Source organism: Pantherophis guttatus, chromosome 2 (genome assembly GCF_059756535.1).
Source record: "Pantherophis guttatus breed Tessera chromosome 2, ASM5975653v1, whole genome shotgun sequence".
Taxonomy (NCBI): Eukaryota; Metazoa; Chordata; class Lepidosauria; order Squamata; family Colubridae; genus Pantherophis; species Pantherophis guttatus.
Window position 1 is genome coordinate 98,105,680 of NC_142064.1, and position 27,491 is coordinate 98,133,170.

General features: G+C 38.9%; 1 protein-coding gene across 2 annotated transcripts; it reads left to right on the plus strand.

Annotated features, from left to right (window-relative positions):
* Window positions 1-459: 459 nt before the first annotated feature.
* Window positions 460-27,294, plus strand: TMOD1 (tropomodulin 1). 2 transcript variants are annotated; one of them, XM_034410798.3, is made up of 11 exons: window positions 460-736; window positions 5,254-5,440; window positions 9,314-9,470; window positions 12,048-12,167; window positions 16,906-16,995; window positions 19,324-19,451; window positions 20,553-20,660; window positions 22,280-22,423; window positions 23,302-23,446; window positions 24,784-24,842; window positions 26,397-27,294. In XM_034410798.3, exons 2-10 carry the CDS (start codon window positions 5,321-5,323, stop codon window positions 24,810-24,812), a joined length of 1,041 nt encoding a protein of 346 aa, XP_034266689.1. In that variant the 5' UTR covers window positions 460-736; window positions 5,254-5,320; the 3' UTR covers window positions 24,813-24,842; window positions 26,397-27,294. The 2 variants fall into 2 exon arrangements, with proteins under 2 accessions (XP_034266689.1, XP_034266688.1); XM_034410797.3 differs by lacking the exon at window positions 24,784-24,842 and having other exon boundaries at window positions 598-736.
* The last annotated feature ends 197 nt before the right edge of the window (window positions 27,295-27,491 follow it).

A 27,491-nucleotide genomic window follows, 5' to 3' on the forward strand; every position in this document is an offset into this window, starting at 1 on the left:
TTGTGGAGACATGACAAGGGGAAAAAAGTTCCACATATTTATATGTCAGTGGAGGAAGGCCCCAGTTGAAAAAGAAAGCCGTATTTTTACTCCCAGTAGAGAAAAGTATGCAAAATAATGTGGCTTAAGCACCATGAATAATTGATTTTATTTCAAAAAGCCCACGAACAGCTAAGGAATCCTAGCACTTTTTAAAATGCCCGCCCTTTTACTGTCAACAGCTTGCACAGATTACAATCTTGAGAACATAGGATCTGGGCACATAATGCGCCGATGGGAAGCGCATGTTTTTAAATGAGCGGCGCTGGACGAAATACGGTAAAGTTATTTCATTCCTGGTCGGCCAGGACCCCAGTCTATTTACGGCCACGCAGGGGCCGCTTGGCACAGTATATTTTGGCCGCCCGTTCTGGAACCGCTCTTCTAATCACAGCGACTCTTGGCTGCCGCCTCTCCTCCGCACGGACGCTTAGAGCGACGGCAATGAAGAGCCCCCTCAGCCAAGACTCCAGCGCAGCTCCAGCCGAAGCTTGGGGGTGGGGCGGGCGGGAGGGGGGGGGGGTCGGCCTTCAGTTCGTCGTCCTCAGCCCTATGAGTGACAGTAGCGCTGGGAGGGGGAGGGAATTCCCCCCGTCTGCTTTCTGCGTAACGTTAAGAGCTCCTCTACAGGGGACGCGTCTCGCAACCGGCGGCGTGCGCCCTCTTCCACAAAGCCCATCGCCTGCAGCCGCAACAGGTATAGATATATAACCGGTCGAGCGGGCAGGGTTGAGGGTACCCAAGCTTTGGTGCCCCTTGAATTGGGACCCCACTTCTCAGTCTCTCAAGGAGCCCCGGCGTGAGCCGCTCAAGCCATATGTGGCCAAAGCGTTCCTCTGCCACCAAAAGGGGACCGGCGTAGGCGCGGCGCCTATAAATAGCCGCTGCTTCTGCTCTCGCTGCTGTTTGGGTTTGTGGGTTTTTTTTTTTTTTTTTGCTGGGGTGGAACTGGGAAGGACAGAGCTGGGGGGGGCATGGCAAAAAGGAGAACCTTTGGGAGTTTCTAGTTCCCCCTGACATAGCGGCAAGTTTCTATTCTCACAGGTCGCCCCGGGGCAAAATGGAAGCAGTCGCCTCGTAGCCCTAGCGGAGAGGGTGGGCGCCCATGGAGCAGGGGTGAAATCTAAAATTTTTCCCTATCGGTTCTGTGGGCGTGGCTTGGTGGGCATGGCAGGAGAAGGATACTGTAAAATCTCCATTCCCTCCCCACTCCAGGGGAAGGATACTGTAAAATCTCCATTCCCTCCCCACTTGGGGGGGGGAAGGATATTGCAAAATCTCCATTCCCACCCCACTCTGGGGCCAGCCAGAGGTGGTATTTGCCGGCTCTCCAAACTACTCAAACTTTCGGCTACCGGTTCTCCAGAACATGTCAGAACTTGCAGGATTTCACCTCTGCCATGGAGGTGGCTGAGCCTGGAAAAGTGGCTGTTAAGTTGTTGCCTCCATGGTCAGACTTTGGAGCCTGGAAATAAAACTGGTGAAATGTCCTTCCCCCCCACCCAAAAAAAAAGAGTTAAGTAATGGTGGAGGAGGGAGGAGGAGAGAAAGCTTTGCTTGTAAAGTTCAGGGCACCTGCTGTTTAAAAGGATTGCCAAGCATCTGAATTTTGATAATCTGACCAATGAGGATGCTGCAATGGTCATAAGTGTGAAAAACAGTCATAAATCACTTGTCAGTGCCATTGTAACTTCGAACGACCTAAGTGACCTAAGTTAACTGTTGTAAGTCGAGGACTACGTGTATATTTTACCCACATATAGAATGGACACTGACTTGATTACTTTAGGCTAGTCATTTCATTTTACCATAATTTATGTGCAGTTAGTCCTTGACTCATAAGACAATTGAGCCCAAAATTTCTATTGCTAAGTGAGACAGGTGTTAAGTGAGTTTTGCCCCATTTTACAGCCTTGTCAAAATTGTTAAATGAATCACTACGGATGTTTAGTAACATGATTGTTAAGTGGCTTTCCCACTGACTTTGCTGTTCAGAAAGTCACAAAATGGGATCACATGACCCCAAGATATTGCAACTATCATAAATATGACCCAGTTGCCAAGCACTCAAATTTTGATCACATGATTGTGAGGATGCTGCAACGGTCGTTAAGTGTGAAAAATGGTCATAAGTCACTCTTTTTGGTGCCTTTGTAAATTTGAACGATCACTAAATGAATAGTTGTAAGTCGAGGATTACCTGTATGTCAGAATGTGGGTGGGTGGGATTTGAAGGTATAAGTAACCTGTTGCTGACGGGGGAATTCTGCATATAGAGGTCTCCCCAAATTTGAAAAACACTGTTATATACCATATTGAGCTGTTTGGAGGAAAGGCAGGATATGAATTATAACTACAGAAATCAATAATAGCAACTATGAATACTTTGAAAAACAAACTCAGAACTTCTGGTATATCCCAGATAATTGTTCTACCCCAGCTACGGACCCCAAAAAACGCAGCACACACAAAGACCATTCAAACCTTGGTTTACTAAATAAATCAGACTTTTACAACAACGGCTGTTAATTAACTGCATTAACAGCTGCCAAGAATTCAAAGAATAATAACTGAAAGCTTACTGTGGTTGGCAGAATGCCCAGAAGCAATTTGCAGGAAGCTGATAAGATAAACAAGACAAGACATGAAGGTATGTGAACGAAGTTGTTCCCTGCAAATTGCTTCAGTCAGCATTCCTCCTTAAATAGGCTAAGGGAGTGGCCAATTAGCCCCAAGCCTTACTCTCGAGGAGACCTCCTCCTGAGGAACCACTGCCTTTTGGCAGCTCTGTGCGCCCGTGCATTGAGAAGAGGCTCCTCCTCATCGTCCTCTTCACTTAAGGGAGCTTCAGGAGGTTCTGAAGGCCCTGGCTGAATCCCTGCCTCTGGCACCACATCTTCTCCAGCCTCCTCATTGTCCAACTCGAGTGCCAGCTGCACAGGCTGCTGGCGCAGCACCACACCAGCCTCCTCACTGTTTGAATCAGCTACTAGCTGCACAGGCCGCATACGGGCCACAACAATACATAGTACACAAAGTTTCAGTGACAGTTTCTTATCAGCTGCTTTCAACTAAAATTAGGGCTAAAAATGTTAAGGAATTACGCCCTGTGAGTTACCCGGGTGGAGAACACATTTGGACCTCCAAATGTTATCTTGACTTTCCTTATTGAGTCTGCTTTGAAGAATAAGATAATGATTGTGCATATCCATGTTATAAATGAGCAAGAGAAAGTATTGTTTGATGAAAGGCATTCCTTTTCATTCTTTACCCAGGACTATAATGTTGTTTTTGGCAAAATTAAAGGTAGCTTTCCTCTTTGCCCTGTTCTATTTTACATAATACAGTAACTGACAATCCAAGAAACTGAGTCATAAAATGTGACTTGTGGGTGGGTTGCCATGCTGCAAGACGGAATGTTGCATGAGGAAACCTGCTGGCAAGCTTAAGTAATCAGCTTTATAAGACCTGTTCTTGCACATTTACAGCAACTTTGGTTCCCTGTTATGTTTTTTTAGCTCCGGCTTCATTGGTGAAAAGTAGCATTTTTTTTTTTACAATAGATTAGATTGTCGCTCAAATATAGGGTCAGAATAAAACGATGCTTCTAGCAAATGTTCAGTATACATGACTAAACATATTGTTATAAGTAAGCCTGTAAGTAAGAGCTAGGGAAATACTCATCTATTGAAGTGTTATGTATCAGGCTGCTGTTAACAACACAGGAATAGGTTTTCTTTTTTAAGGTAATTATCTATGGGATACAGCTTGGGCCTTAAAATAAAGGCAGGAGAACTCTAAATCTTTTGTGAATTTAGGATGATACACATCGTATTGTATTTCAACTACCATTTGAAGGAGGTATTCTCTGGGCAGAAGAGGAAGAGGAATATTTTCAATAATTACATCATTGGAGAACACTAATCAAGTTTAAGATGTGTTGACTCCAACTCCACAGTTGGCTGGGGAATATTGAGATTGAGGAAACTGATACAGATAGTCCTTGATTTACAAGAGTTCATTTAGTGACTGTTCAAAGTTACAACGGCACTGAAAAAAGTGACTTATGAACATTTTGCACACTTATGACCATTGCAGCATTCCCACGGTCACATGATTTACACTTGGATGCTTGACAACTGACTCATATTTATGACGGCTGCAGTATCCTGAAGTCATGTGATCATCTTTTGCAAACTTCTGACAAGCAAAGTCAATGGGAAAGCCAGATTCACTTAACAACCGTGTTACTGCAGTGATTCACTAAATAAATATGGCAAGAAAAGTTGTAAAATGGGGCGAAACGCACTTAACAAATTTCTCAGCAACGTAAATTCTGGGCTCAATTGTGGTCATAAGTTGAGGACTACCTGTATAGTCCAATTCCATCACCAAGAGCCCCTCTCTAAGGGAGATGGGTAGATAAAGTAATATGAAATATAAACAAATAAATTCCCTTTTCAGTGCAGGAGTCTTGCAACCATAGCATCCCTGACTGATGGTTAGCTTTCCACCACTTGAATACTGCCAGCAAAGAAGGGCACATCAGCCGGTCCCCACTTGATTATTAATAAAGATTAAACAATTTAAGATTTATAATCTTAAATCTTTCTAATTACAGTTCTCATATGTTCTACTTGAAATATTTGGCTGTATTTGATTAGATGGGACAGGCAGTTTTGTTCTTCTTCGGTTTGTTTGTATAAGCACGGTATCTGTAGGAGTTTGCTGGTTTTGTCTTTTTGTCCTTGTTCTCTCCTGGGCTCTTCAATTTCTTTCTTCTTTTTTTGGGTTGGGCAAACCCTTCAAGCCCATCTTTAGTCATAATTGCCAAAAAGTGTTGCAGAACTTCCTGTACAATATAGTATCAGGTAAAAAATACATGAGATCTACAGCGGAATTTCAATTGTGTGCAAAGTGCGTGCGCGAAGCAAAGCAGTGGTAACACCGGTTAGAACCCACCACTGAAGCAGGTGTCCAATTGGTGCAGGTCAGTGAGCTTGGGTCTCTGATTGGTTCTTTATGACCAATCCTCATCAGTACTTTTTGGAATGCTGATTCCTCATTGGTTCTTTTTTTTTTTGTATTGGATTCTGGTTTTCTCTATCTCTATGCTGCCATCTAGTGGTTATGATCAACCTGATTTCTATATTATGATAATTCTACCATCATGCAACATAAGTTTTAATAATTTTTAATTTTTTAATCATCCAGGTCCTATATTTTGGGAAGAAGAAGAGACTTAAAAACCAGAAAACATCAAAAACGCCAATTCTCCAAAATGTCATATAGACAAGGTTTAGAGAAATACCGAGATCTAGATGAAGATCAGATCCTTGGAGCACTGACAGAAGACGAAATTAAGATGCTAGAAGATGAGCTACTGGAACTCGATCCAGATGTAAGTGCTTTAAAGAATAGTTTTTTTAAAAGCAGCATTTGGGGGTTTTGTAGTGACTTTTAATAATGATTAAATATAACTTCCAGTTTTGAGCAGCAGATAGTGGAAGCAAATAATAAATCAAAGAAATACAGATAGTAATGATGTGTATACTACAGATAGTCCTTGGTTAACAACCACTCATTCAGCAACCATGCACTGAAGAGAGTGGTGCTTATGATCAGTCCTTGGACTTCCAGCTACCCCAGCACCCACCTGGATGGTGTGATAACCATCCAGGTATTTAGAAATCAACTGACGCTTATGATGGTTGCAGCATCCTGAGGTCATGTGATTGCAATTTGTGACCCTACCTGCTGGCATAAGCAAAACTGACAGGGAAGGTCGCAAGTCACTCCTGTAAGTTGCTCCCACTCTGATTGCTTTTTCTCCTTTTTCTCCTGAAGACTCCTGCTATGGAATACAAGATCTTGGGGAATCTCATTTTCCATAGTGCAGGCAGACATCTGGAGCATTCCGCTTCACCCTCACTCTATACTCACACCAAGCTGCAGCATCCCTCTGCCCAGCTGCACTAATGCAGCCACTTGCATGCCTTCCCATACTCCACATGCCAGCCATGCCCATGCCACAGTAGAACATTATTGTAGAACAAAGAGAGGTGAATCTAATTCAGCATGAGTTAGAGCCAATACAGTATTAAGGACTACCACATGGCAGGAAGTATGGTAAAGCATTGTTCTTTTTCTGCCCTTATTGCATTTGCAGATAGCCATCTGTTGGCCCTGTTTCAAGTGGTCCTATTCCTTCTGGGGAAGTGTCGTTGGAGACTCATTTATAAGACCGCTGTAAGGAATATGCTAGGCAGCTAATGGATAAAGTCACTCAGATTCATTCCAAGCTGGGCCAACCTTGATGCAGGTCCATGGAATTTACTGAAGTTTATTTTTGTTTGATTATCTGGGCTGAATTTAATCCTACTGGTCAGTGCTGTGAGCTTGGCCATCTCTGTATTAGAACCTGGTCAGCCAAGGCTTCTCAAAGGATGTGTGGTTGGGTCTGGGAAGCGAGAGAGTTTAAACAATGATGGTCTGTTTCTTCCTGAAGTTATCATCAGTAGACCCAATGCTGCAGCTTCAGAGAGTCCTGGAGAAAGCAGGTTATCTATTCCCCTTTTAGTCAGGTTTCAGGCCCATATATGGAACCAAAAGAACATTGAGTGCCCTTGGGGATGACCATTGAAGGGAGGGGGATGGGGGTAATGTACCTATTCTTATTTTAGTGATATTGAAAGCCATCTGTTCGTGGCTTTCACTGGTCATGATGTCCATCTGGACTGGTTCCAAAGGTTAGGAATTAGGGGTACAATTTTGTACTGGTTTTCTTCCACTTTCTAAGTTGCAGTCACTGTTGATGAGGGAGCGAGGGGTTCAGCCCATGTCTTATTTTGTGTGGGTATCCCCAGGGCTCACCAATCTCTCCACTCTCCTTAACATCTAGATGAAACCACTGTTGAAGTCATTCAATGACACAGAGTGAGGTGCCATCAATATGCTCAGCACCGCCCTGAGTCCACTTGGAGAAGGGTGGGATATAAATAAATAAATAAATAAATAAATAAATAAACAAACAAACAAACAAATAAATAAATAAATAAATAAATAAATAAATAAATAAATATCTCCAGATCAACCAAGTGATGTGGTAGTTCTTTTTTGATGTCGGGAGACTCTGGGGGAAGAATAGGCTTATTCTCAACCCTAACAAGACTGAGGATTTTAAGGTCTCCTGAACTGAATGATTTCCAATCTTTAATTCTGGATGGGAGAAGTTGTACTTCCCCAAACACAAACAGTGAGGAGTCTTCCTAAATTCACAGCTGCTGTTTTGAGAATTAGGTAGCAATGGAGGCCAGGAAGGCTTATTTACAACTTTGTGTTGTGTGCCAATTATGCCCCTTCCTGGGTCATCTGATACTGTCCATGATCACTCATGCTTAGTCATCTCTTGAGCAGATTAGTATGTTCTTCATGGGGCTTCAAGGCGCCACATACGTTATTTAAATTAATACATGGGATTTTTCTGGAAGAACATCCGGAAGTTGCAATTGATCCATAATATAGTGGTACAAGCTATTATGGATGTGTATAAGTTGCACTGGCTCCAAATATACCTCTGGCTGTAATTCCAATAATTCATTGGAAAATGCCAAACTGCTATGTGTTTTATTTTTTATATTGTGTATTTTACGTATTTTATTTAATCTACTTTCTTGTTTGTATGTCTGCCTTCAAGTCAGTGTTGACTCATGGTGACTGCCTGGACTTGCCCCTGCAGTTTTGTTGGCAAGGTTTTTCAGAAGTAATTTGTCATTGATTCCTTCCTATGGCAGAGAGAGAGGAACTGATCCAAGGTCACCCAGTTGGCTTCATGCTTAAGGCAGGACTAGAATTTCCAGTTTCCCAGTTATACCCTGACGCCTTAACCACTACACCAAAATGGCTCTAGTATTGTAAACTACCAAGAATCACATAAAAATGAGGTGAGCATCTATATAAATGAATAAATTCAAGGCGCTGGTGGTTTCCTATAAAGACCTTCATGGCATGGGCCTAGGTGTCAGCCTCATGAGGTACAGTTGTTAGCTTTGCAGGGTAGTTCAGACAGAAGTACCACCTCTATCTTTATTATAAGGTTACATTAACAAAATCTTACAAGACTGAGAGTGCTTCTTCCATTCCTCACTTTTACTTACCTGATAACTAGGTAAGTTCCTTCAGAGATGCTTTCACCACTATCCTCCTTTGGACTCAAATTTCGTTTGTCAAACTGCTATTTAGGCTGCACCTCTTCCTTCCGTCTCCCAAGGTCATTTCCACACACCAATCAATTCCACAGGAACTATAGAATTATTCTTTGTTGGGGTAGGCTATAATAACAGAATCTTGCAAGTCTGATTGCTTTTTCTCTCCTTTCCCTAAAAGTCATCAGTCACGGAGGGCCAGCCTGAGTTTCTGTAGGAGAGAAAGAGAGACTGGCAGAGCCAGAAGGAGGAGTCAAGTGAGGCATCAGTTTTAAGTTGCTATGTAGTCACGAGAGGACAAACTATTAGTCTGAGAATCTTCCTGTGCGTAGGCTTGAGCAATACATCAGTAATTTGGAACTTTCAGATGTGAACCTGGTTGTCTGCATCTAGCAGTTTCTTCTTAATAGTATCTTTGTTCCCAGGACTTAAGGAATGTTTTTGTTCTTGGACAAAAATTTTTTTTAACCATTTCTGAATATTTGCTTCAAGGCCACCTTCCTGTCTCTCTATGCTGGTTTATCTGAGAGGCTTTCTGTTTCCAATGGGCTCCAGCTGGCCCATCAGGTTTGGCAGAAGGGGCATGGTCTTGGTCCCATTGATTATTAGAGAATGTTCTCTTGACAGGATCCAGGAAATGTGCCTTGTCTATTATAGCCCTACCCTTTGGATCACCATACACTTGAGATTAGTTTGGCCCTGACTCTGCTGGAGTTTTGGGAAGCTCTCAAGCCTTGGCTGCTTTCCCAGGGATGGAGGATGGGAGGTTAGTTGAACCCATGGATTGATTATTTGATTGGTTTCTTCTCTTGTCTTTAATACTATTTGGTTTGGGTTCCTTAATTTTTATTATTGTTATTGTTCTCTATAGGTATTTTAAACATTGTTAATTTAGTGATCAATTGAACAAACTTTTCTTCACATATTTTACAATTTTGTGAGTGCTACTCCAATTCAATAGCTAGACACTGCTAGCATGTAGGGGTTCAGTGGGATTTCATTAAAAAAGGTAGGGAGATGGATGATGATCATGGAGCTTGAATGTTTTTTCTCCTTTCTCCAAAATATAGAATGCAATATTACCTGCAGGAATGAGACAGAAAGATCAGACCAAGAAAACACCCACAGGCCCTTTTAATAGAGATGTTCTTCTGGCACATTTGGAGAAGCAGGCAAATGACACTAAAGACCGAGACGATCTGATTCCCTTCACAGGAGAGAAAAGAGGTAGGAGATTAACTAGCACAATTCTGCAGGTGCCATGAACCATCTAGAGTACAGTTTGTACTGTGCTTCTCATACTGATCAACTTAAAGATATTCTTAAGTACATCCCAAAATCAGAATGGGACAACTCGCCCTGGCCAACTTGCTGTAGCAAACTCACTGTTGCCAATTCGCCATGGTCAACTCACCACAGCCAACTTGTCACGGGACAATTCAACAATTTTATTTATTTAAAATAATTAAACATTATTTTAATTTTTGTCATTCACATTTCATTTTGTCCCTCCTTATGCATCCTTTTTTTAATGATTCTTTCCGCCATCTCTTCAATATTATGTAATTTTTGTCCCTCAGCAAGTTGGCTGTGGTGAATTGTCTTCTGGTGAGTTGGCCCCTATGCGTTTGCTGTGGTGAGTTGTCCTAGACCCTCAAAACCCACTCCCATAGCAGTTTAAATTATATTTTATGTTCGTATTGTCTTTTACTTTAAAATAAAATCTACTTCAAGGAATAGAGTAGTGATTGTATGGCTAATACCCCTAAAAGCAAGCCCTTCTTCTATAACTTTGGCCTTCCGTTCCTCTACCCTCATGAGAAAAGGAGCAGTTGCTTTAGTGTGAGCCTAAATTTAGTCTTGCTCCACCAACAAGCTGTACCGCCTGGTCCTTGTCCTTTATTTCGTGCCATTTCATAGGAAGCAGGAACAAAAATAGCTCCAGTGTCACATTCCACGCCTGGAGCAGCACTTTTCTCCCCCATCCCCCACCCTCATTTGACTGCCCTGTTTTATAAAAAAAGGAACCCTTTCTTTATGTTTGTTCTATCTTATGTCTTGCTTTCTTGCTTTCCATTCCAACCCCCCCCCCCCACAAACCAGACGTTGTCCTTTTTTCCAAGAAAAAAGTTGGCAAAAGAAATTCAAAAATATTCTAATTTTGTCCCTTCATAATCTTTATTTTCCCTTTGGAGTAAAGGTGGCATTTTCACCACTGCATACACACATTTCTTTTGTTCTGAAATTTTTTCTTTAAAAAAAATTAAAGATCCATTGCCTAACTACCAACACTAACTTCTCACTAATTTTGCAACTTATTGAGCTAGCTTTTTTTGTGTGTTTCCTACAGTACCTGACTGGCCCTCTCTGGGCACCAAAGGTAGACATGGTTTGGTTGGCTAATACTGCACGGAATCCCAAGACTAGAGTAGAAAGTGAAAAAAATATCCAGAAAAAGCAACTGCAAACCCTTCTTATTTTGTTGCTAAGAGAGCTACATGGACATGTATTCATCAGCAGTCAAGCACTACTCAAAATAAATTTTGGGCATTTCCGTAGCAGTAACTTAAAGCACCTTTGGAGTCTCATTCATTAATCACTGAAGTGACATAAAGCCTCTCTTTGTTACTATTATTTGGGCACAAAATGGTTGAATTGGTCTTGAAATTGCTGTAAGTGGCAAGTGGAAAATGTCTTTTAGCTTTACCTTAAGTAAAACAAATAGAGCTTTATTTTTAAAAGTGTGTGTGAAAATATAAGGAAGGAATTTGGTTTCCTGTTCAAAGGGCCAAGCTTGAATGAGCACATCCCGCAGTGAATGAGAATTTGGAGAAAGGCCTGGGATATCACTCAAGGTGCCAGGCTCCCGAAGGCATCCTCTGACTCTGTGCCATTGCTATTTTAAAATGAATACTAGTCACAGTTAGGCAGCCTTAGAAGTAGGATGCTATAAAAAATGATTTTGCATTAACATAAACTGATGTGGAATTACATAAAATCCAGCCTCTACTACTTTAAGTGTGAGGTTAGCAATCATACTGTGAATCTTGAAACCTGATACAAATAACACACACACACAGTAAGGCCTTTATTTAGTATCCTATGACTGAGTGTTGTAGCTATGATTTATGATGATTGTATTTTAAGATTATGATGATCACTTGTTGCTTGTATGTACATTCAGAGCTTATGCACCAGAGACAAATACCAAGTGTATGTCCAATCACACTTGGCCAATAAAGAATTCTATTCTATTCTATTTTCCTATGAGTTATTGGTAGATAGAGAGGATGATTTTAACTGGGAAGGGGAGAGTTTACTTCCCCTTTTCATACAACAGAGTTTCATTGCCAATGCCTCTGCCCCTTTCTTTTAGTCTTGAAAAGTTAGGAACTATGAAAGAACCACCTTAGGTAGGAGAGTAAAATGTATTTATTTGTTTGCTTATTTGTTTACAGTATATCCCTCCTTTATTCTTTTTACAAATAATTCAAAGTGGTGAACATATTCAACACACCTTTTTCTTCCTATTATTCCCACAACCACCACCCTGGGAGGTGGGTTGGGCTGAGACAGAGACTGATCCGCCCAAAGTCACCCAGCTGGCTTTCATGAGGCATGAAAGGCATGAGTCCATGAGGCAGGACTAGAACTCACAGTCTCCCAGTTTCTAGCCTGGTGCTTTAACCATTAGACTAAAATGGATTTTAGTCTAATGTTTGCTGGATTGGAATGAATCTGTTACTAGCTTGCATATTGCTTGCTGGATTGGAATGAATCTGTTACTACTTCATGTATTTCTAGGAAAAATCTGGGTCCCCAAGCAGAAAGCTATTGATCCAGTTTTGGAAAGTGTAACTCTGGAACCAGAACTGGAGGAAGCCCTGGCAAACGCTTCCGATGCTGAACTCTGCGACATTGCTGGTAAGATGCAAGAGTGAATGTGTTATTTTGTTGTTGTTGTTGTTATTACAATTATCGTTATTCTAAAAGGCTTTGAGTTCTCGGCATTAGGACAAATATTCTACAGTGGGACAGCAGAATAAGCAGCTGAAGGCTTGAACTCATTACTAAATTTGCAAGATACAAATATTTGACTTACCCCTTTGTCCGCAGTACAATAAAATAAAGGCAAAACAAGCTGCTTATTTCCTTCCTTCTTCTTTCAACTTTTCCTACCCCTCTGCACACAAGGTTTTGCTAGGCTTGCCAAGATAGTCCTTTGAAAAAGGCTTGGAAAGCAATTGAGGGTTGGTCAGCCAAGCCCACTTCACAAAAAGAAAAGAAAATATAGTGGTTTCTTATTTCCCCCTCCAACCAAGGGTTCATTGTCTGCTGTAAAACTGCATAAGCCATTTGTAATCTGGATAGCCTGGCTGGGAAAGAGCTTGGAAACATTGCCTGGTAAAGCAATGTTTCTCAACTATGCCAACTTTAACATACTGTATGTGGACTTCAACTCCCAGAATTCCCCAGCCAGCACCAGTGAGAAACACTGGTGTGAGGTAAGTATTATTTCTGAAGATTGGCTGGTTTTCTTAAAGCTGATATTTGGATGGGAAGAAAAGTATGATCCATTTAATGCCTTCCCATCTTGCCAGCATAGTAAATTAATTTCACAGGAAGTGTAAAGTCAGACAAGGATTTGAAAAGCTGTGAAGAAAGTTAATAAAGCAGGAAATCATTGAACTTTCTCTAAGAAGGAAAGAAAAAGAGAGACAACTGTGGATTATTTTACTGGGGGAAACCTATAGACTTTTTCAAATATAAAAAATACGGACAGAATTTTTATATGAGTAAAGCATACTGAAGCTTCCTCCTTGGTGAAGCAAATTTGGTGTTAAAATACAATAAATCCTTATTTAGTGGGCTTGGTATTCAGTGGAAATTTTTGTCATATTTTGACTTCACCTTGACTCTGTCGATTAAATTGACAGCTTCAAGATATAACATGATGCTTATTTCATCAGTTACATAGTTACAGTATATAAGTGAGATAAATCAAAGCAAATGATGGAAATTTGGATTTAATGGACAACCCTTTTCCCTGAATGGTCCAGTCAATCCAAATGTCTACATTTTGATGCTCTGTAATCCATGGTGCCTAAAAGGATCATCTCTTCTCTTCCTCTCTATGATGTCACAATTCAGGTTCATGTGGAGAAAGAAGTATAAGAAACCAACATGTATCTCATTGTTAGATTCATTTTCTGCCTTTTCTTCTGTGACTCACTCAGAGCCATCTTTTTCACCATTCCATCTTGTCTGAGCTTGGCTTTATTCTCGAGAGGTGTGATTTAACCCTCATTTCTGATTTTACTAAAATCCCCCTCCCTTTATTCACCTCAAGTTCCCTGAAGCAACCCCATTCCTGCCTTAACTATGTCTGTTTCTTCCAGCCTGCTGCCTCTTCCTCTCACATTTCCATGACATCATCCATCTCAGCAGAAGTTGCAGAAGGACTGTAAGAGAGCCATGCTGGTGACCTCATAGTCCTGCTTTATGAATGCAAGACTGCATTAGGCCTGCTGCACTCCCTGCTATCCAAAACTATTTTGCTGCTTTATCATTTTATTCTTTTTGCACAAACTGGATTGTGAATTGGAATTCCCACCAAAGGCTTGCTCATTGGTTTCTACTTTTCCTTCATCACATGCAGACTGGCAAAGTGGAAATTCTCACTCCCTATGCGCTCATGAATAAAGATCTGCTAAGAATCCAACTTGCGTTAAAATGGCAAATGGGTTTGCAGTTAATGAATGCACCCCAAGCTTATGCCAAAATGGGATATTTACTAATGAGTAGTTCTGCATATCTAAAAGAGCAATAACTGATTGTTCTATCCAAACACAGTATAGATTTTTCCCTGCCCTTTCCAAAAACAAATACATGTGCAATACTCCAGGAGTTCCAAGAGCTGCTTATGCTTATTTACATACAAATACATCTACATACCATATTTGTAGTGGCAATTTGGTGCACTGCTCATCCATAATATTTAGTGCATGACCCTGGCCTTACTCTGTCATCCAATAAGTTTCTGGTAGGCCTGAGTAATTCTGTTATCTCTTTGAATTGAATGTATGAGCCATGGTGGGCGCAGTGGTTAGAGTGCAGTACTGCAGGCTACTCCTGCTGATTATCGGCTGCCTGCAATTTGGCAGTTAAAATCTCACGAGGCTCAAGGTTGACTCAGCCTTCCATCCTTCAAAGGTGGGTAAAATGAGGACCCAAATTGTTGGGAGCAATATGCTGACTCTGTAAAGCGGTATATAAGTCTAAGTGTATTTGCTGTTTATTCCTATGGCTGCTTCTGGTGCCGAGATAACAGAATGAGGTATCTAACAAAGCAAACTATTAGTAAAATCTCTGCATGAGTCACTGCATTGAGACTTTGCTTTGTTTTAATGAAATAAATGCAGTAACTTAATGATTGCAGTTAAGTTCCCCAGTGCAGTTTAATTCTTCTTAGACCTGGTACCTTCTAAAGTAAATTTTTTAAAGATGTGAAGATTGAGTAGATTTTCAGTTTTATTCTGAAGAGATGCATCAATTGTTTGGGATAAACTACCGTATCTCATAGCAAATCCTGTGTATGTAACATTTTAAGGGACTAGATTACAATATATGCTGTATATGCAGGTAGTCCTTGACTTACAACCATCTGTTTAGTGACTGTTTGAAGTTACAATGGCATTTTAAAAAGTGACCTGTGATTGTTTTTCACATTTACAACCATTGCAACATACCTGCGATCATGTGTTCGAAATTTGGATGCTTAGCAACTGGCATGTATTTATGATGGTTGAAGTGTCCTGGGGTTATATTTTGTGATCTTCTAACAAGCAAAGTCAATGGGGAAGCCAGATTCACGTAACAATTTTAACAGAACTTTTGGGTTCAATTGTGGTCATAATTCAAGGACTACCTGTATTACAACTTTGCTTGGACGACTACAATATACTGTAATAATTTGCATAAGTATATTCAGCAGAAATCTGAATTTACCAGTTCTACACAACTGGTAGAAAACTTCCACAGCCCTCATTAGCACACAAAGCAGAAGGGAAAATATGGCATCAAGTCCATTGTAAGATGTGCTGTAATGGATTCTATCCCCCTTCTGGGATATTACAAGAGACCAATTCGGCTTAGTAATGTTTCTTTAAGAAACTTTAATTGGGAAGCCATAGACTAGAAACAAAAAAAAATTTTTTTGGTAATTATTTTGATATTTTAAAATATATATCTGATTACATTTTTTAAAAAATTATACAAGGTTTTTTTTTAAAAAAAGATGCATTTCAGCATAATAGATAGATAGACAGACAGACAGATCCTTTGCAACTGAACACCTGACTGAGCTTTCTGCTGCTTGTTAAAGAACTTCTGGAGCATGATCAAAGCTAGTGTTTATAAACACTAAATAAAGCAAATTAAATACAGAAAGATATATTTTATATAAAGAGAAGACAATTTGGAAATGCTATTTTTCAACAAGAACACAGCTTATTCGATCATCTGCGCCCTAACGAGTCCTTTTTGGGACTCCAGTCTTAGTCATTCAACCGATGATTGAATATTTTGTTAAGGATTTACAAAAATTGAAGGTGGCAGGCAGTGATTTAGAAAAGAGCTACTTCATTTTCATTCAAATGCAACTCTGGAATGCCTGCTCTAAGATGGTGCTGATGCAATATGTACAGTATATACAAATAACTGGCTAAAATATGTATTTATCACTTATGGTACTGCAGAACTTACTATATTCCTAACAAAAAGTTGCCATCAAATGTACAACTGTCCAGAATGTTGCATGTTTCCTAAACTAGGAATGGATGTAGCTTTATAAGATATTTGTGTGTGTGTTATTGAAAGCATGTCAGAATAAAATGCTAGCTGTGAACTAACCCTGTGATCAAATAAGCTTTTATTGATTCTGAGACCAACAAGACAACTTAGTGTGTGTGTATATTCTATTCAGTCATGTCTGATTCTTGGACACTGCCAGGTCAAATCCCAGCAATTTTCTTGGCAAGGTTTTCAAGAAGTGGTTTGGCATTGCTTCCTAAGGCTGAGAGAAGGCAACTCACTTTATTAAGCCCTTGCAGATTTTGGGAGTAGCTCAGATTCTATTCATACTGGAATTAGAGGACAGATGTGACTCAGGCTTTGTTAAATGGTAATGCATTACTGCAAAGAGCTCACTTGGTAAGATATACTATAGCAATTTACCAATTAGTGAAGAGAACTGTATTTATCCCAGTCCTGTTTCCCATAATGGGTTGATGCAGTGAAATTCTCTTAGATTTAATGGGATATGCAATGGGATAATCACATCAGTTAGGAATCCACTGGTAATGGATGATTAATTATCCAATGTAGCATGTTGTTGCTTATGTAAAAAACAACAACCAAAAAAACCCTCTAATTAGCCAAAGCATTATGAAGAAATAAGGAATCACATCCTGTTTGAACATACAAGTTGTGCTGAGCTTCAATGGATCTTCTCAATATTCCCTTTCAAAATAAATATCACTATTATTTCACATTTTTTCTAGGTTACTGAGTGTCTTGGCCAGATCACTTTCCCAGGAATGACAAATCCATAAATTTATTTAACTTTGTTTTCTTTGATTTTTTTCCCCCTTCTCTCATGTAGCTATTCTTGGCATGCATACGTTGATGAGTAACCAACAATATTATGAAGCACGAGGGAGTACAACTATAGTCAACAAAGAAGGATTGGACAGTAAGTAAGGTTTACAACACTACAATAATCTAACAAAGGGAGTCAAAAGCAGCAGTGTTATAATTATAGTTAATAAAACAGTATAGATTCAGATTAAATCCAGATTCAAGAGAGGAAAGCAGATTCAGAATATGTGAGAATGCTTGTGTCATATTCTGTGAAGGCACATAAATTCAAAAGGTATGATGTATGTTTCCACACTACTCAGAATCACTTTTTCCCCTTCAAATCCAGATAATTGCCCAATACCTATATTTGATTTCCCCCCCCCATATAATTCTGTGTCCCTACATTTAATGAAAAGAGCAGAAGATAGTAAAAACGAAGGAATAAGCATGAGTTGCAAGTGGCTCCAAATATCACAGAGTCCTTTTGAAGATCAGTCTAAAAATTAGCTTGCTGTTTGGGAGGACTTTTCTCCTGTTGAATTTAAACTTTCTGTAATATTAAATAGGACTGCTTTTCTCCCAACCTTGTCTCCATACTTTTTTTCCCTTTCTCTTGCCTTCTCTTATTAAGCATCTCCAAAATCCAGTGCTTTCATCAAAATTACAAAAACAGTGTGGTGGTGTTGTTTGCAAGGCAAATTTTGCCCCTTTCTGTACATTTGTGAAATCACAACATAGCGCTTTTGTGGACCATACCTTTTAATCACTGAATCTTCCTTTTCCTTCTCAGAAAACTTTCCTCTTGCTCCAGTTCTATTCTGGTTATTTCTTTTTCTCTCTTTGGTGTGTGTTTCTATTGGAAGGAGGAAGGAGAAAGTGTCTGTATGTGTTTGTGAGAATGATTTGCATTTCTGAACAAGAGATAGAATAGTTGATATCTGTAGATAGTGTTAATTAAATCTGTGAATACAGCATCTTATTTTACAAGCAATTATTTTAATTGCTTAGTAGTTCTTAATTCAGTTTTAACACCTTTCTTGCAGAGTTCCTGCTCTGTTTTTGAAGTTCTAGCAAGTATCTATACACAGAGAGGAAAAGATTCAAGTAGGTCAGTGGTTTATTGTCAGGACAGTAATAATCTCCAAATTTGGTTTCAATTGGAGTAAGCAAACCTAGTTTGATAAAATGGAGAAGCTGGGTTTTGGATTTGCTGCATATAGGTTTTCTTCTCCTTGGGTTTTCTTTCAGAGAATCATCTTTAATTTTTAGGTAAAGATGCTAATGGTACTTTTGTAATATGCATCCATAATGTGAATCCATATCTCCATCTTTAGGGTCATATGCCCTGGGAAAAGTCATTTCTTTGAAATAATCTCCAGGGAATGTTACTGATTAATACTTTATGTTTAGAATTGATTATAGAGACATATGTTCTCTACAGAGCAGATCACTTGAGAATGTTGGAATTATTGATACTGTAGAAATGTTAAATTTATTTGTACTGGAGTTTCAGAAAAATACACATTTCAGAATTGATCAAAGAAATACTTTTTCTAAATACTTAGTGCTTATATATAATATGTACAATATAAGTGCTTATATAATATGAAAAATTTTCCCCTATTTTTTGGTGAGGGGTAGTCTTTTTCATGACATACAATTTGTCATTTTTCACTGAGGAAGCAAATACACTGTCAATGTCTACAATGAATGTAGATTTCACTTTAAAAAGAAAACAGTTATGATGAAGTACAGAAAAAAAGCTTTCCTTCCTGGCATGCAGTTTATGCACCCAAAAAATTTCCAAGCATGAATTTCAGAAAACAAGACATTCAAATGTATTTTCCCCCTTTTCTTTGGTCTCTAAACTGAAAAAAAAAATCTTAAAAACACATTCCAAACAAAACCTATAAATCTTACTATTCTCTCAGTACAGCTGCTAAGAGACATAAGACATTATTATTGTATACATTTATTTATAAACTTATTTAAATTCCAATTTTTCAACATGGGTTGAAAAGACATCTGTCTGTTCTGTGCCTCTGTAAGAGGCATATGAAAGCATTTTTAAAGAAAATAGAATTAAAAAGCAGCTTAATTATTAAACTACCAAAGCTGAGTCTGTTCCATGTCTTTGTATTCAACTTTGTAGATGTTTTTGTCACCACTTGGCCAATAAGAATTTAAAACTGTATCAGTGGTTGGTTGGTACTGAACTTATTTTAATTTATTTTCATAAGAATCCAGCATCAGAAAATAAAATTCTTCCATTTATACACCGAGTGAAATAAATGCTATTACAAATGTTGTAAGCTTTAGGAGATCAGGGTTGAAGCTTACAAGATGAGTAAGAGTGAAGCTACTACTCTTTCTTCATTGTATCACTAATGACTGGTCAGAAGCAAATGGACATGGATCTTTATCTCTTTCACTCATGTAGGTATAATTAAGCCCACCCAGTATAAACCAGTTCCTGATGAGCCAAATTCAACCAATGTAGAAGAAACTTTGGAACGAGTAAAAAACAATGATCCAGAACTTCAGGAAATTAATCTCAATAATATTAAGGTATGATTTCCTTTCTACCTGGGTTTGCTTTAAGTAGTCAGAAGGGGTAAAATTTGTACTATGGTCTACTAAATTACTCTGCCAAAAATTCATAAAATCAGGTGTGACTCATTTATTGACTGCCTTGCTTAGCAACAGAAATTCGGGTTCCAATTGTAGTTGTAAGTCAAGGACTGTCTGTACAGAAATACACTCTTTGGGGTTTCTTCACAATAAAGAGGCTCCTATTGACTTCTTCCAAGATTTTTTAAAGATGTTGCAGGCTACCCTTAAATGGTCTCCCATTCAAGTATTTACCAAATTGGACTTGCATGCCTTTTTTCAAACTCATCTAAGGTTTGCTATATGCTGCCATTTGCATTCCCCTCTCCATGACCCAAGAAGCGTCTAGAGAATAAAGGCAATGACTTTTCCCTCCATTACTTGAATTGACTTGTTGAAAAGGTATCTTTTTCACACCAGAACTACAATTGAATCATGAAGTAGAAGTTAAACTGAGATGGTAGTTCTAAAACAATATACATCATTCTTTCCATCAAAAAGCAGTCAATCATTTCAGAGAAAATATAGTTGGCATTATTGTGACAGATGCTTTCCCTGTCTATCTCTCTGATATTTAACATATGAAACAAAGCTGATGCTGCAAAAAAAAACCAAGTTATATACACATGTTTTGTTCCAGGCACATTTTGGACTATAATTCTAAATCAAGGAAGAATCTAAAGTATGGCAGAAGGACCAAAAGAACATACTACTTTCCAAGTGCAGTTGCTTGATTTTCTTTGCAATATGTTTTACCACTGCTTTATTCTACCTGTTTTAAAATGAAGTTGAGATTCCTATCTTCTGCTCCCACTCTTCACTATCCAGGCAAGATGGGTGGTGTATAAGTTAAATAAATAAAATGATTCCAACTGGGTTTATTTTTTGCTTAAAAACTCAGCAGGGGAAAGGTAGGATAATAGCACAGAACTGACATGTTTGAAATGATTTAAACGGTGTCACTGGATTTAGGAGATCCATGATTCCTTTGAATTTATGGTTGTGTCCCATACACAAAAACAGCTCATATCACCCTTGTCTGATGTTTCTGTTTTAAAGGATATCCCTGTACCTATTTTGAAAGCCTATGCTGAAGCTCTGAAGACTAACACCTATGTGAAAAAGTTCAGCATAGTAGGAACAAGAAGTAATGACCCTGTTGCTTTTGTAAGTGTCAGATGACGTGCACCTAATCTTCTCAGAAAAGCTTTTATTGGGATTAATTTGCCTCCTTTAATGACATCCTATTTGGTTGAAATCCAAGTCTGATATAAGAACACTGCCTTTTTCCAAGTGAGTTAGGAAGAGGGTGATCAAGATGGGGAGGAGACTGGAAACCAATTCCTGTAAAAATACCGGGTACATTCAGTCTGGAAATGAGATGATTGAAAGATGTGATAGTAGTCTTCAGAAGTAGGGTTGTCATATAGAGGAGGAAGTGAACTGGTTTTCTGCTGTGCTAAAAACTAGGACGAGAAACAATGGATGGAAACTATAGAGAAGGACATTCTGATTAGTCATTGGGATTTATTTATTTTAAGGAATTTCCAGGTAATAAGAGTAATTCCAGGTAAAAATAAACCATTGGAATAGGTTGCCTCATGAGGTAGCATATTTTTCTTCACTGGAGATCTTCAAACAGAGGCTGAGTAGCCCCCTGCTTTAACAGTTCCTGCATGAGCAAGAAATTGGGACTATATGGCTCTTTCACACAGTTCTTTGAACTATGCTATTTCTTATTCAATGGTTCTGGTTTTCTTCTAATGAATCATACTTGTTATAAACTATTGGTTTGAGTTATGACAGACATGGTTGACAGAAGCAGAAGAAATTGGGGCAATAGGTAAAGAAGTTAGGGGACTGTGCATTAAGCTTCCAAGCTGTCAACCTTCAAGGAACTCATTCTATAAATTCTACAGTGGAAAGATCCACTGAAAGACTGCAGGTTCTTAAAAGAATATGAATCCCTAGAGCTAAAATACGCCCCTTTTAAGAAGGTAACTTATGCTCCTGAGGGTTGTCATATGTTCAGTCTTAAACTGATTTTAGGTTCCTTGGTAGCAGAGCTGTTCTCTTTACAAAGAACTCTCTATGGCTGAATTCTCAGGTTAATCATTAATCAAATTTGATGACTTCTATTGTTATGAATGAAGGTAAATATTTGTGTCCCAGGATAATGGGACACAAATTGGATTATTCTTCCAATAATTGGATTATTCTTCCAAGCTTTTTGGCTCGTGCAGGAGCCCATCATCAGGGAATATTTCTGGAGAGAGAGAGGTTCCCCGATGCTGATGAACTCCAGCACAAACCCAAGCACAAGCTTGGAAGATTAAAGCTTTGTTCCCAGTGATCGGCTTGGATTGGATCCTGCAACTTCTATTGTTATCCTCCTATCACTAAAAGCTTATTTCTATTTTCACATATAAAATAATCTTGTTAATTTGTTCATTCTTAGATTTATATCCTGCCTTTGCTTTGTACAACTTCCTTGGGCAGTTGGTTGGCAGCTGAGTTGAACTAGCCAAGAGTCTAATTTAGAAGGGCACCACTAATGTTGCTCATAATAACAACCCTGTGATGTGTCAAAGCTTCCTTGTGGGTTTCTCAATCACCCAAAAGATAAGATAGAAAACTCTGGTTTGAGTCAGCATTGTAGTTAACTTGTGACAAAAAAGGCATTCTTGTATTAATGGTGCTGTCACTGAACCTTTGCTTAAAGTTATTAGCAACAGTAATAATATATGAGTATTTTGCTTTTCTCTTTGTCTTCTCTTCATTGGAAGGCGTTGGCAGAAATGATAAAAGAAAACTGCGTATTGAAGAGTTTAAATGTGGAATCAAATTTTATTACTGGATCTGGAATCCTGGCCCTGATAAAAGCACTGCAGAACAACACAACACTAATTGAACTCAAAATTGACAACCAGGTAACCTCTGTAGAATAAGATCAGCTTCCACCAGATTTTATAGTCCAAGCAATAACCTCCTCTTCCATTTTGATTCTGGGCTTTGTATTACAACACTGAGATAGGAGGACACTTGAGGATATCAGGGGGAACAGCCATTGAGCATTACATATGCTTGACATTTATATTCAGCTTAAAGATGGAATAGATCTGTCCAGATCAGTATTTCTTAATCTTGGCAATCTGAGGCTGTGTGAACCTCAACTCCCAGAATTCCCCAGCCAGTATACTAGCTGAGGAGTTCTGGGAGTTGAAGTTCTCACAGCCTCAAGCTGCAAAGGTTGAGAAACACTTGTCTGGACTGTAGACAAGGATGATGGATGCTTCCAGGTGGATATAATGCTCTAGAAATGCTGTGTGTGCTTTCACTCTTTGATATCCTCAATCAAAGGCTTCTTGTTGTATGGAGGGAGGGTCATATCTGGCATAAAATTTCTTTTATTCTATCACGTGACTCCTTAAATTTTTGAATGCTAGAGCAATATATTATTAGAGCACTGGTTCTAGAGAATTTTAGGGAGAGTCTAGGATTCCTTTAGGGTCTAACTTCTCTGGCTCTTAATTTCTCCCAGACAAACCTGGGACTCCAAGATTACAAATAACCTTATTAGTCTTTCTTTATAGTTTCAGTAGGTTATCATTCCTCCCATTGCAGTCACAGGCAGCCCTTCCTCCTATTGTATCTTCCCCTTTTCTAGCATAATAAACAGAGGGACATTCTGCTCTCTTCTGATGAACTTTCTCCTTTGTACTGCCTCATCACGTAGGCATAAACCTGCAAGATAAGCAACTAAAATTCAAAAGTGCTTCTATGCTATTTTTTTCTATTCTTTTTTAAGTGCCAGCTTTTGGGCAACAAGGTAGAAATGGAGATCGCCAGTATGTTAGAAAAAAACACCTCTCTCTTGAGGTTTGGTTATAACTTCACTCAACAGGGACCCAGACTTCGGGCATCCAATGCTATGATGAACAACAATGACCTAGGTGAGATTTATTTTTTTCATAGAAGTATGGGTTCTTGGGGTGGACGTGACCATACTACTTGATCTGTTAATCCAAGAGATGGCATGGTTATGTATTAGCTTTCTTTAACTGGTCACGTCTGGTTGAAAATTCTGGGAGTTGTAGTCCAGCTAAAGAATTAAAGATCATCAGGTTGGGAAAGATGTTGTTTATTGGCTCCCTAGTGGGCAGAAGAGATTGCTTTCTTGTTATCTTTTTGTAGTTGCGTCAATTTTCCTTCATTCGATATTTATGGGGGTGGGGGGAGTGCTGGATTCATAAGTGGGTAGGGTTTTTCTGGGGAGTGGAGGGTGAATGTTGCTTGAGATCATATTTTTCAAAGGAATATCACAAATTGGCATCTTAAAAGGAAGGAGACCAAGATTCTACCTAGAAATATAAAAAAACAAGCAAGCAAACAAATCAATAAATTCAAGAAATGGAAATATGTGGAAAGATAGATTATTATTTCTGAGGTTTTTTAAATGAAAAAGTATCAGACTTTTAAAATGTGGTCTCTTTCCCTTAATTCCCTGGCTGCTATTCCTGCAGTATTCAAAGTGTGAGTTTGGGATTGATTTTGTTTAGTTTTTTTGATGGTGCCAAACTTTTCAGGAAAAAAACAGCATATACCAAGTGGGATGTAATTACTGGTAGATGAACTTGCCTTCAGATGATTCAAGTCATTGGTCTGGACCAATATTACCTTCTAACTTAACTTGCAGTATTTCTTCATGGACTTGGAGATCCTTTTATAGAAACAATTTGCATTCAGTCAGGAACAGTTTGCATGTAAAGCGTGTAGCATATATATAGAATATACAGATAGATTACAAACTCTCCAGCTCACAAACAGTGGAAAATCTTGACCTCTTGTGGAATTACAAAATAGCTTAAGCGTTTCACTAGTGCTCATGGAAGATCAAACCTATTAACAAAGGACCTGCTCTGCAAAATATGTTGTGCCTGTATTATACTGCATTCATGGAAATATAAAGATGCTATATGCTCTCTGAGCTTGGTTGTTTGCTGTCAGACATTTCATTACTGATATTACCTAGTTAGGTAATGAGACATGTGCAATCAAACAGCCATGCTCAGAGAATATCAAGGATTTCACAATATATGAAGCTTCTGTCATTGATTGGATGAGCATAGCAAGGAAGAGCCCTATTACATGGGGAGCAATCTATCACAATTATTTATTAATCCAGATTTTGTTAGTAGAAACAGATGTCAATTGGCTGGGGAATGGTCTCAGTTGACCTCCTTGGTGCAAAAGCTCTACAGAAAATATCTGACTTAGTTCTTATTTGCAGCTTGTATACATCGAAGTGACGGTGCCTGACATAACACCTCAGCCCTGGAACTGGAAGATGTATAAGTATTTCCCTGCAATCTTGTCTTGGCAATTTCTTTACTCTCCTTCCCTGATTGGGAACTAGTAGTGCTTCTCTGCTATTCCATTTGGTTCTGACTGTCCCCTTGCACTTCTGTTCATGGATTTCTCTAGGATGTCCTTTGATTCTTCAGAAATAGCTGCCTTATTGGAACGAAAATATCTCCTATCTTCATGGTTGAATGACTGTGACTCACTCTTTCATTCTGTCCTTGCTCTTCCTTTGCCTTCTGCTTACTTATGTGATTGACTTTTGCAATTGAATATCATGTGATTTCAGCTGGGAACAAGTTTCTTTAAAAACAACCTTCCTCAATGTAGAGTCTACACTGTAGACAGTCCCAAAGGTTTTCAGCCCAAGTACAGAACATGCAGCTAGCCAACCAGAATTAGGCCAAATGAGGTTAGATGGTATTCTCCAGATATCATACCCTCTTTTAAAGCTCATTTCTACATTAGGGTTGCCTTTATTGTAATGCCAGCAATTCAATCTGATAAAAACAGGGCAGCACTTATTTTTGTCAGGAAAAAAACCACCTGGTGTGTCAGTTTTATGAAGAGCTACTTCAACAGCTGGCATTTAACTTGATTTTTCCAACAAAGTGAAGATTTTTAAAATGTTTATTCCCATGTACAATGTCTGGATCTTCCACAATGAAAAAAAAAATTCAAACTGTTGATCGTTTCAACCCTAAACTTGTCTTTTGCACCATTTTCATTCAGTTGTAACTCTTCTAACTACAGTTGCTTTTCCCCAAAGAATCATAAGTGGGAAACTGCAACCAGAGTTACTTAATCAAGAATCCAATTGGAACTAATTTCTGCAGAAATTTGGATGGGGAGAGAAGGGAGTAAAACAAACATTGTGGAGTCCGGTTTTCTTCTTAGTCTGATTGCAATGGACAGTTACATATTCTAGGCCAGGGTTTTTCAAACTGGGTTCTGCAAGGACTTAAAACTGACTTTTGTGGAACTAATGGGATTTTTAAAAAACCTCTGCAAGCAACAAAGGAGAAAAAGAAAAGTTTGAATACAGTTGACCATCTGCTCCCACCTTAACAATGCTCTTCAGGGGCATCAGTAGCAACACTGTCAATAGGGAAGGGCTTGTCAGTTGACATGCAGATCAGGGATTCTGTTTTTTTTTTTTCCTGAACAGGTTCTGCAGCCTGAAAATTAGAAAACACCTGCTCTAGACAGAGGGTGTGGTCTTGTGCATATTTGCTTTTTAGTTTGGTTAAAGTAAGAATTTTAAAATAAGAATTACACAGTAAGGGCACAAAATGAGCCCTGGCAATTAATTCAGCCTAGTGTTTTCAGACATTTGATTTCTTTCTTTAAATATCCAACATTGAATTGCTGAGGCTTGTTCAAAGATGATTAGAGGTTTTAGTATTCTAATTGTTACACCCAGGGTTACTTGTCCTTGTCTCCGATGGTCTTGTAATTCAAGAATTTAGAGTATTTATGGACCTCCCCATTTCTATACATAAGAAATGGGTCCTGACCTCAACTGTTGTTTTTTTTCCTCAGTGAGAAAAAGACGACTTGCAGACCTGACTGGACCTATCCTTCCCAAGTGTCGAACTGGCGTGTAGTTTTGGTTGTGGAGATGTGTCCGTAAGCTTGCACTGGTTTATGATGGCTTACGGAAGCAAGGCAACTGTGCGATGATTTTATGCAGCTTGTTTTTCGTACGACACCCTTGCACATGAAAATTTTAAATTAAATAATTATTATGGGCAAAGGTCTTCATTATCGATTTATAGAATATAACATTTTTATTTTTAAACAGTAATCCAAAGTTTTAGCCTGTCAACCAATCTTGAATTCTGGTGAAAGATATCATGGCTCGGGAACAGCTTGAAATTATAGTTAGATCACAGCCTAGTTTTTGTATGAATTTGTGTGTGTGTGTGTGTGTGCGTGCTCTGATATGCATGAGTAGTTAGTAACAATAAAAATATGCAATACTACTCTGTAAATGTAGCAGAAATGTTAAAAAAATACTTTATTTTCATTTTGAAAGAATTAGAAAGATTCTGCTAATCTGACATTTTTATCATCCCAATATACATAATCACTTTAAAGACTTGAGAATTGCTATCAGCCAGCAACATCCAGAACCCTAAATTGCAACTGAGCATTAGAATCATCTATTATACTTAAAGCAGCTCACAGCCCTCCAGCACAAAAATATGTAAGGCCACTGTTTCCCTAAGCCAGGCTTTCTCAACCTTGGCAATTTTAAGATGCTGGCTGGGGAATTCTGGGAGTTGAAATCCACCAGTCTGAAAGCTGCCAAGGTTGAGAAACACTGTCCCAAGCAATAGTCACAAGAAAGGCAGCTGCTGAATGGGATGTTGGTTATTTCTAATTTTCCTGAAGAAGTGAAGTTAAAATAATAGATTAAATCTGATAAATCACATAAGAGTGTGCCAGGCCTCTTTCTGCTTGCGAAGTGAATGTTTTATTTTTATATTATGTTTCTGTTTCGCTATCTCATAGCGACAGTCTCCCTGATCTAACATACTTTTGCAAAAAGCTGCATGGGATATAACGCTTGAAAGCTTTATTTGAGGTTCTGGATTCATTCCAGTCCATTTGCTCTGCCAGAGCAGAGTAATT

What these genes read in the sequence shown, in the direction of transcription:
- TMOD1 (XM_034410797.3), top strand. Translation starts at nt 5,321, where the DNA reads ATGTCATATAGACAAGGTTTAGAGAAATACCGAGATCTAGATGAAGAT. An exon ending in TACTGGAACTCGATCCAGAT is followed by an intron (nt 5,441 to 9,313) that starts GTAAGTGCTTTA and finishes TCCAAAATATAG; the next exon opens with AATGCAATATTACCTGCAGG. An exon ending in AACTCAAAATTGACAACCAG is followed by an intron (nt 22,424 to 23,301) that starts GTAACCTCTGTA and finishes TTCTTTTTTAAG; the next exon opens with TGCCAGCTTTTGGGCAACAA.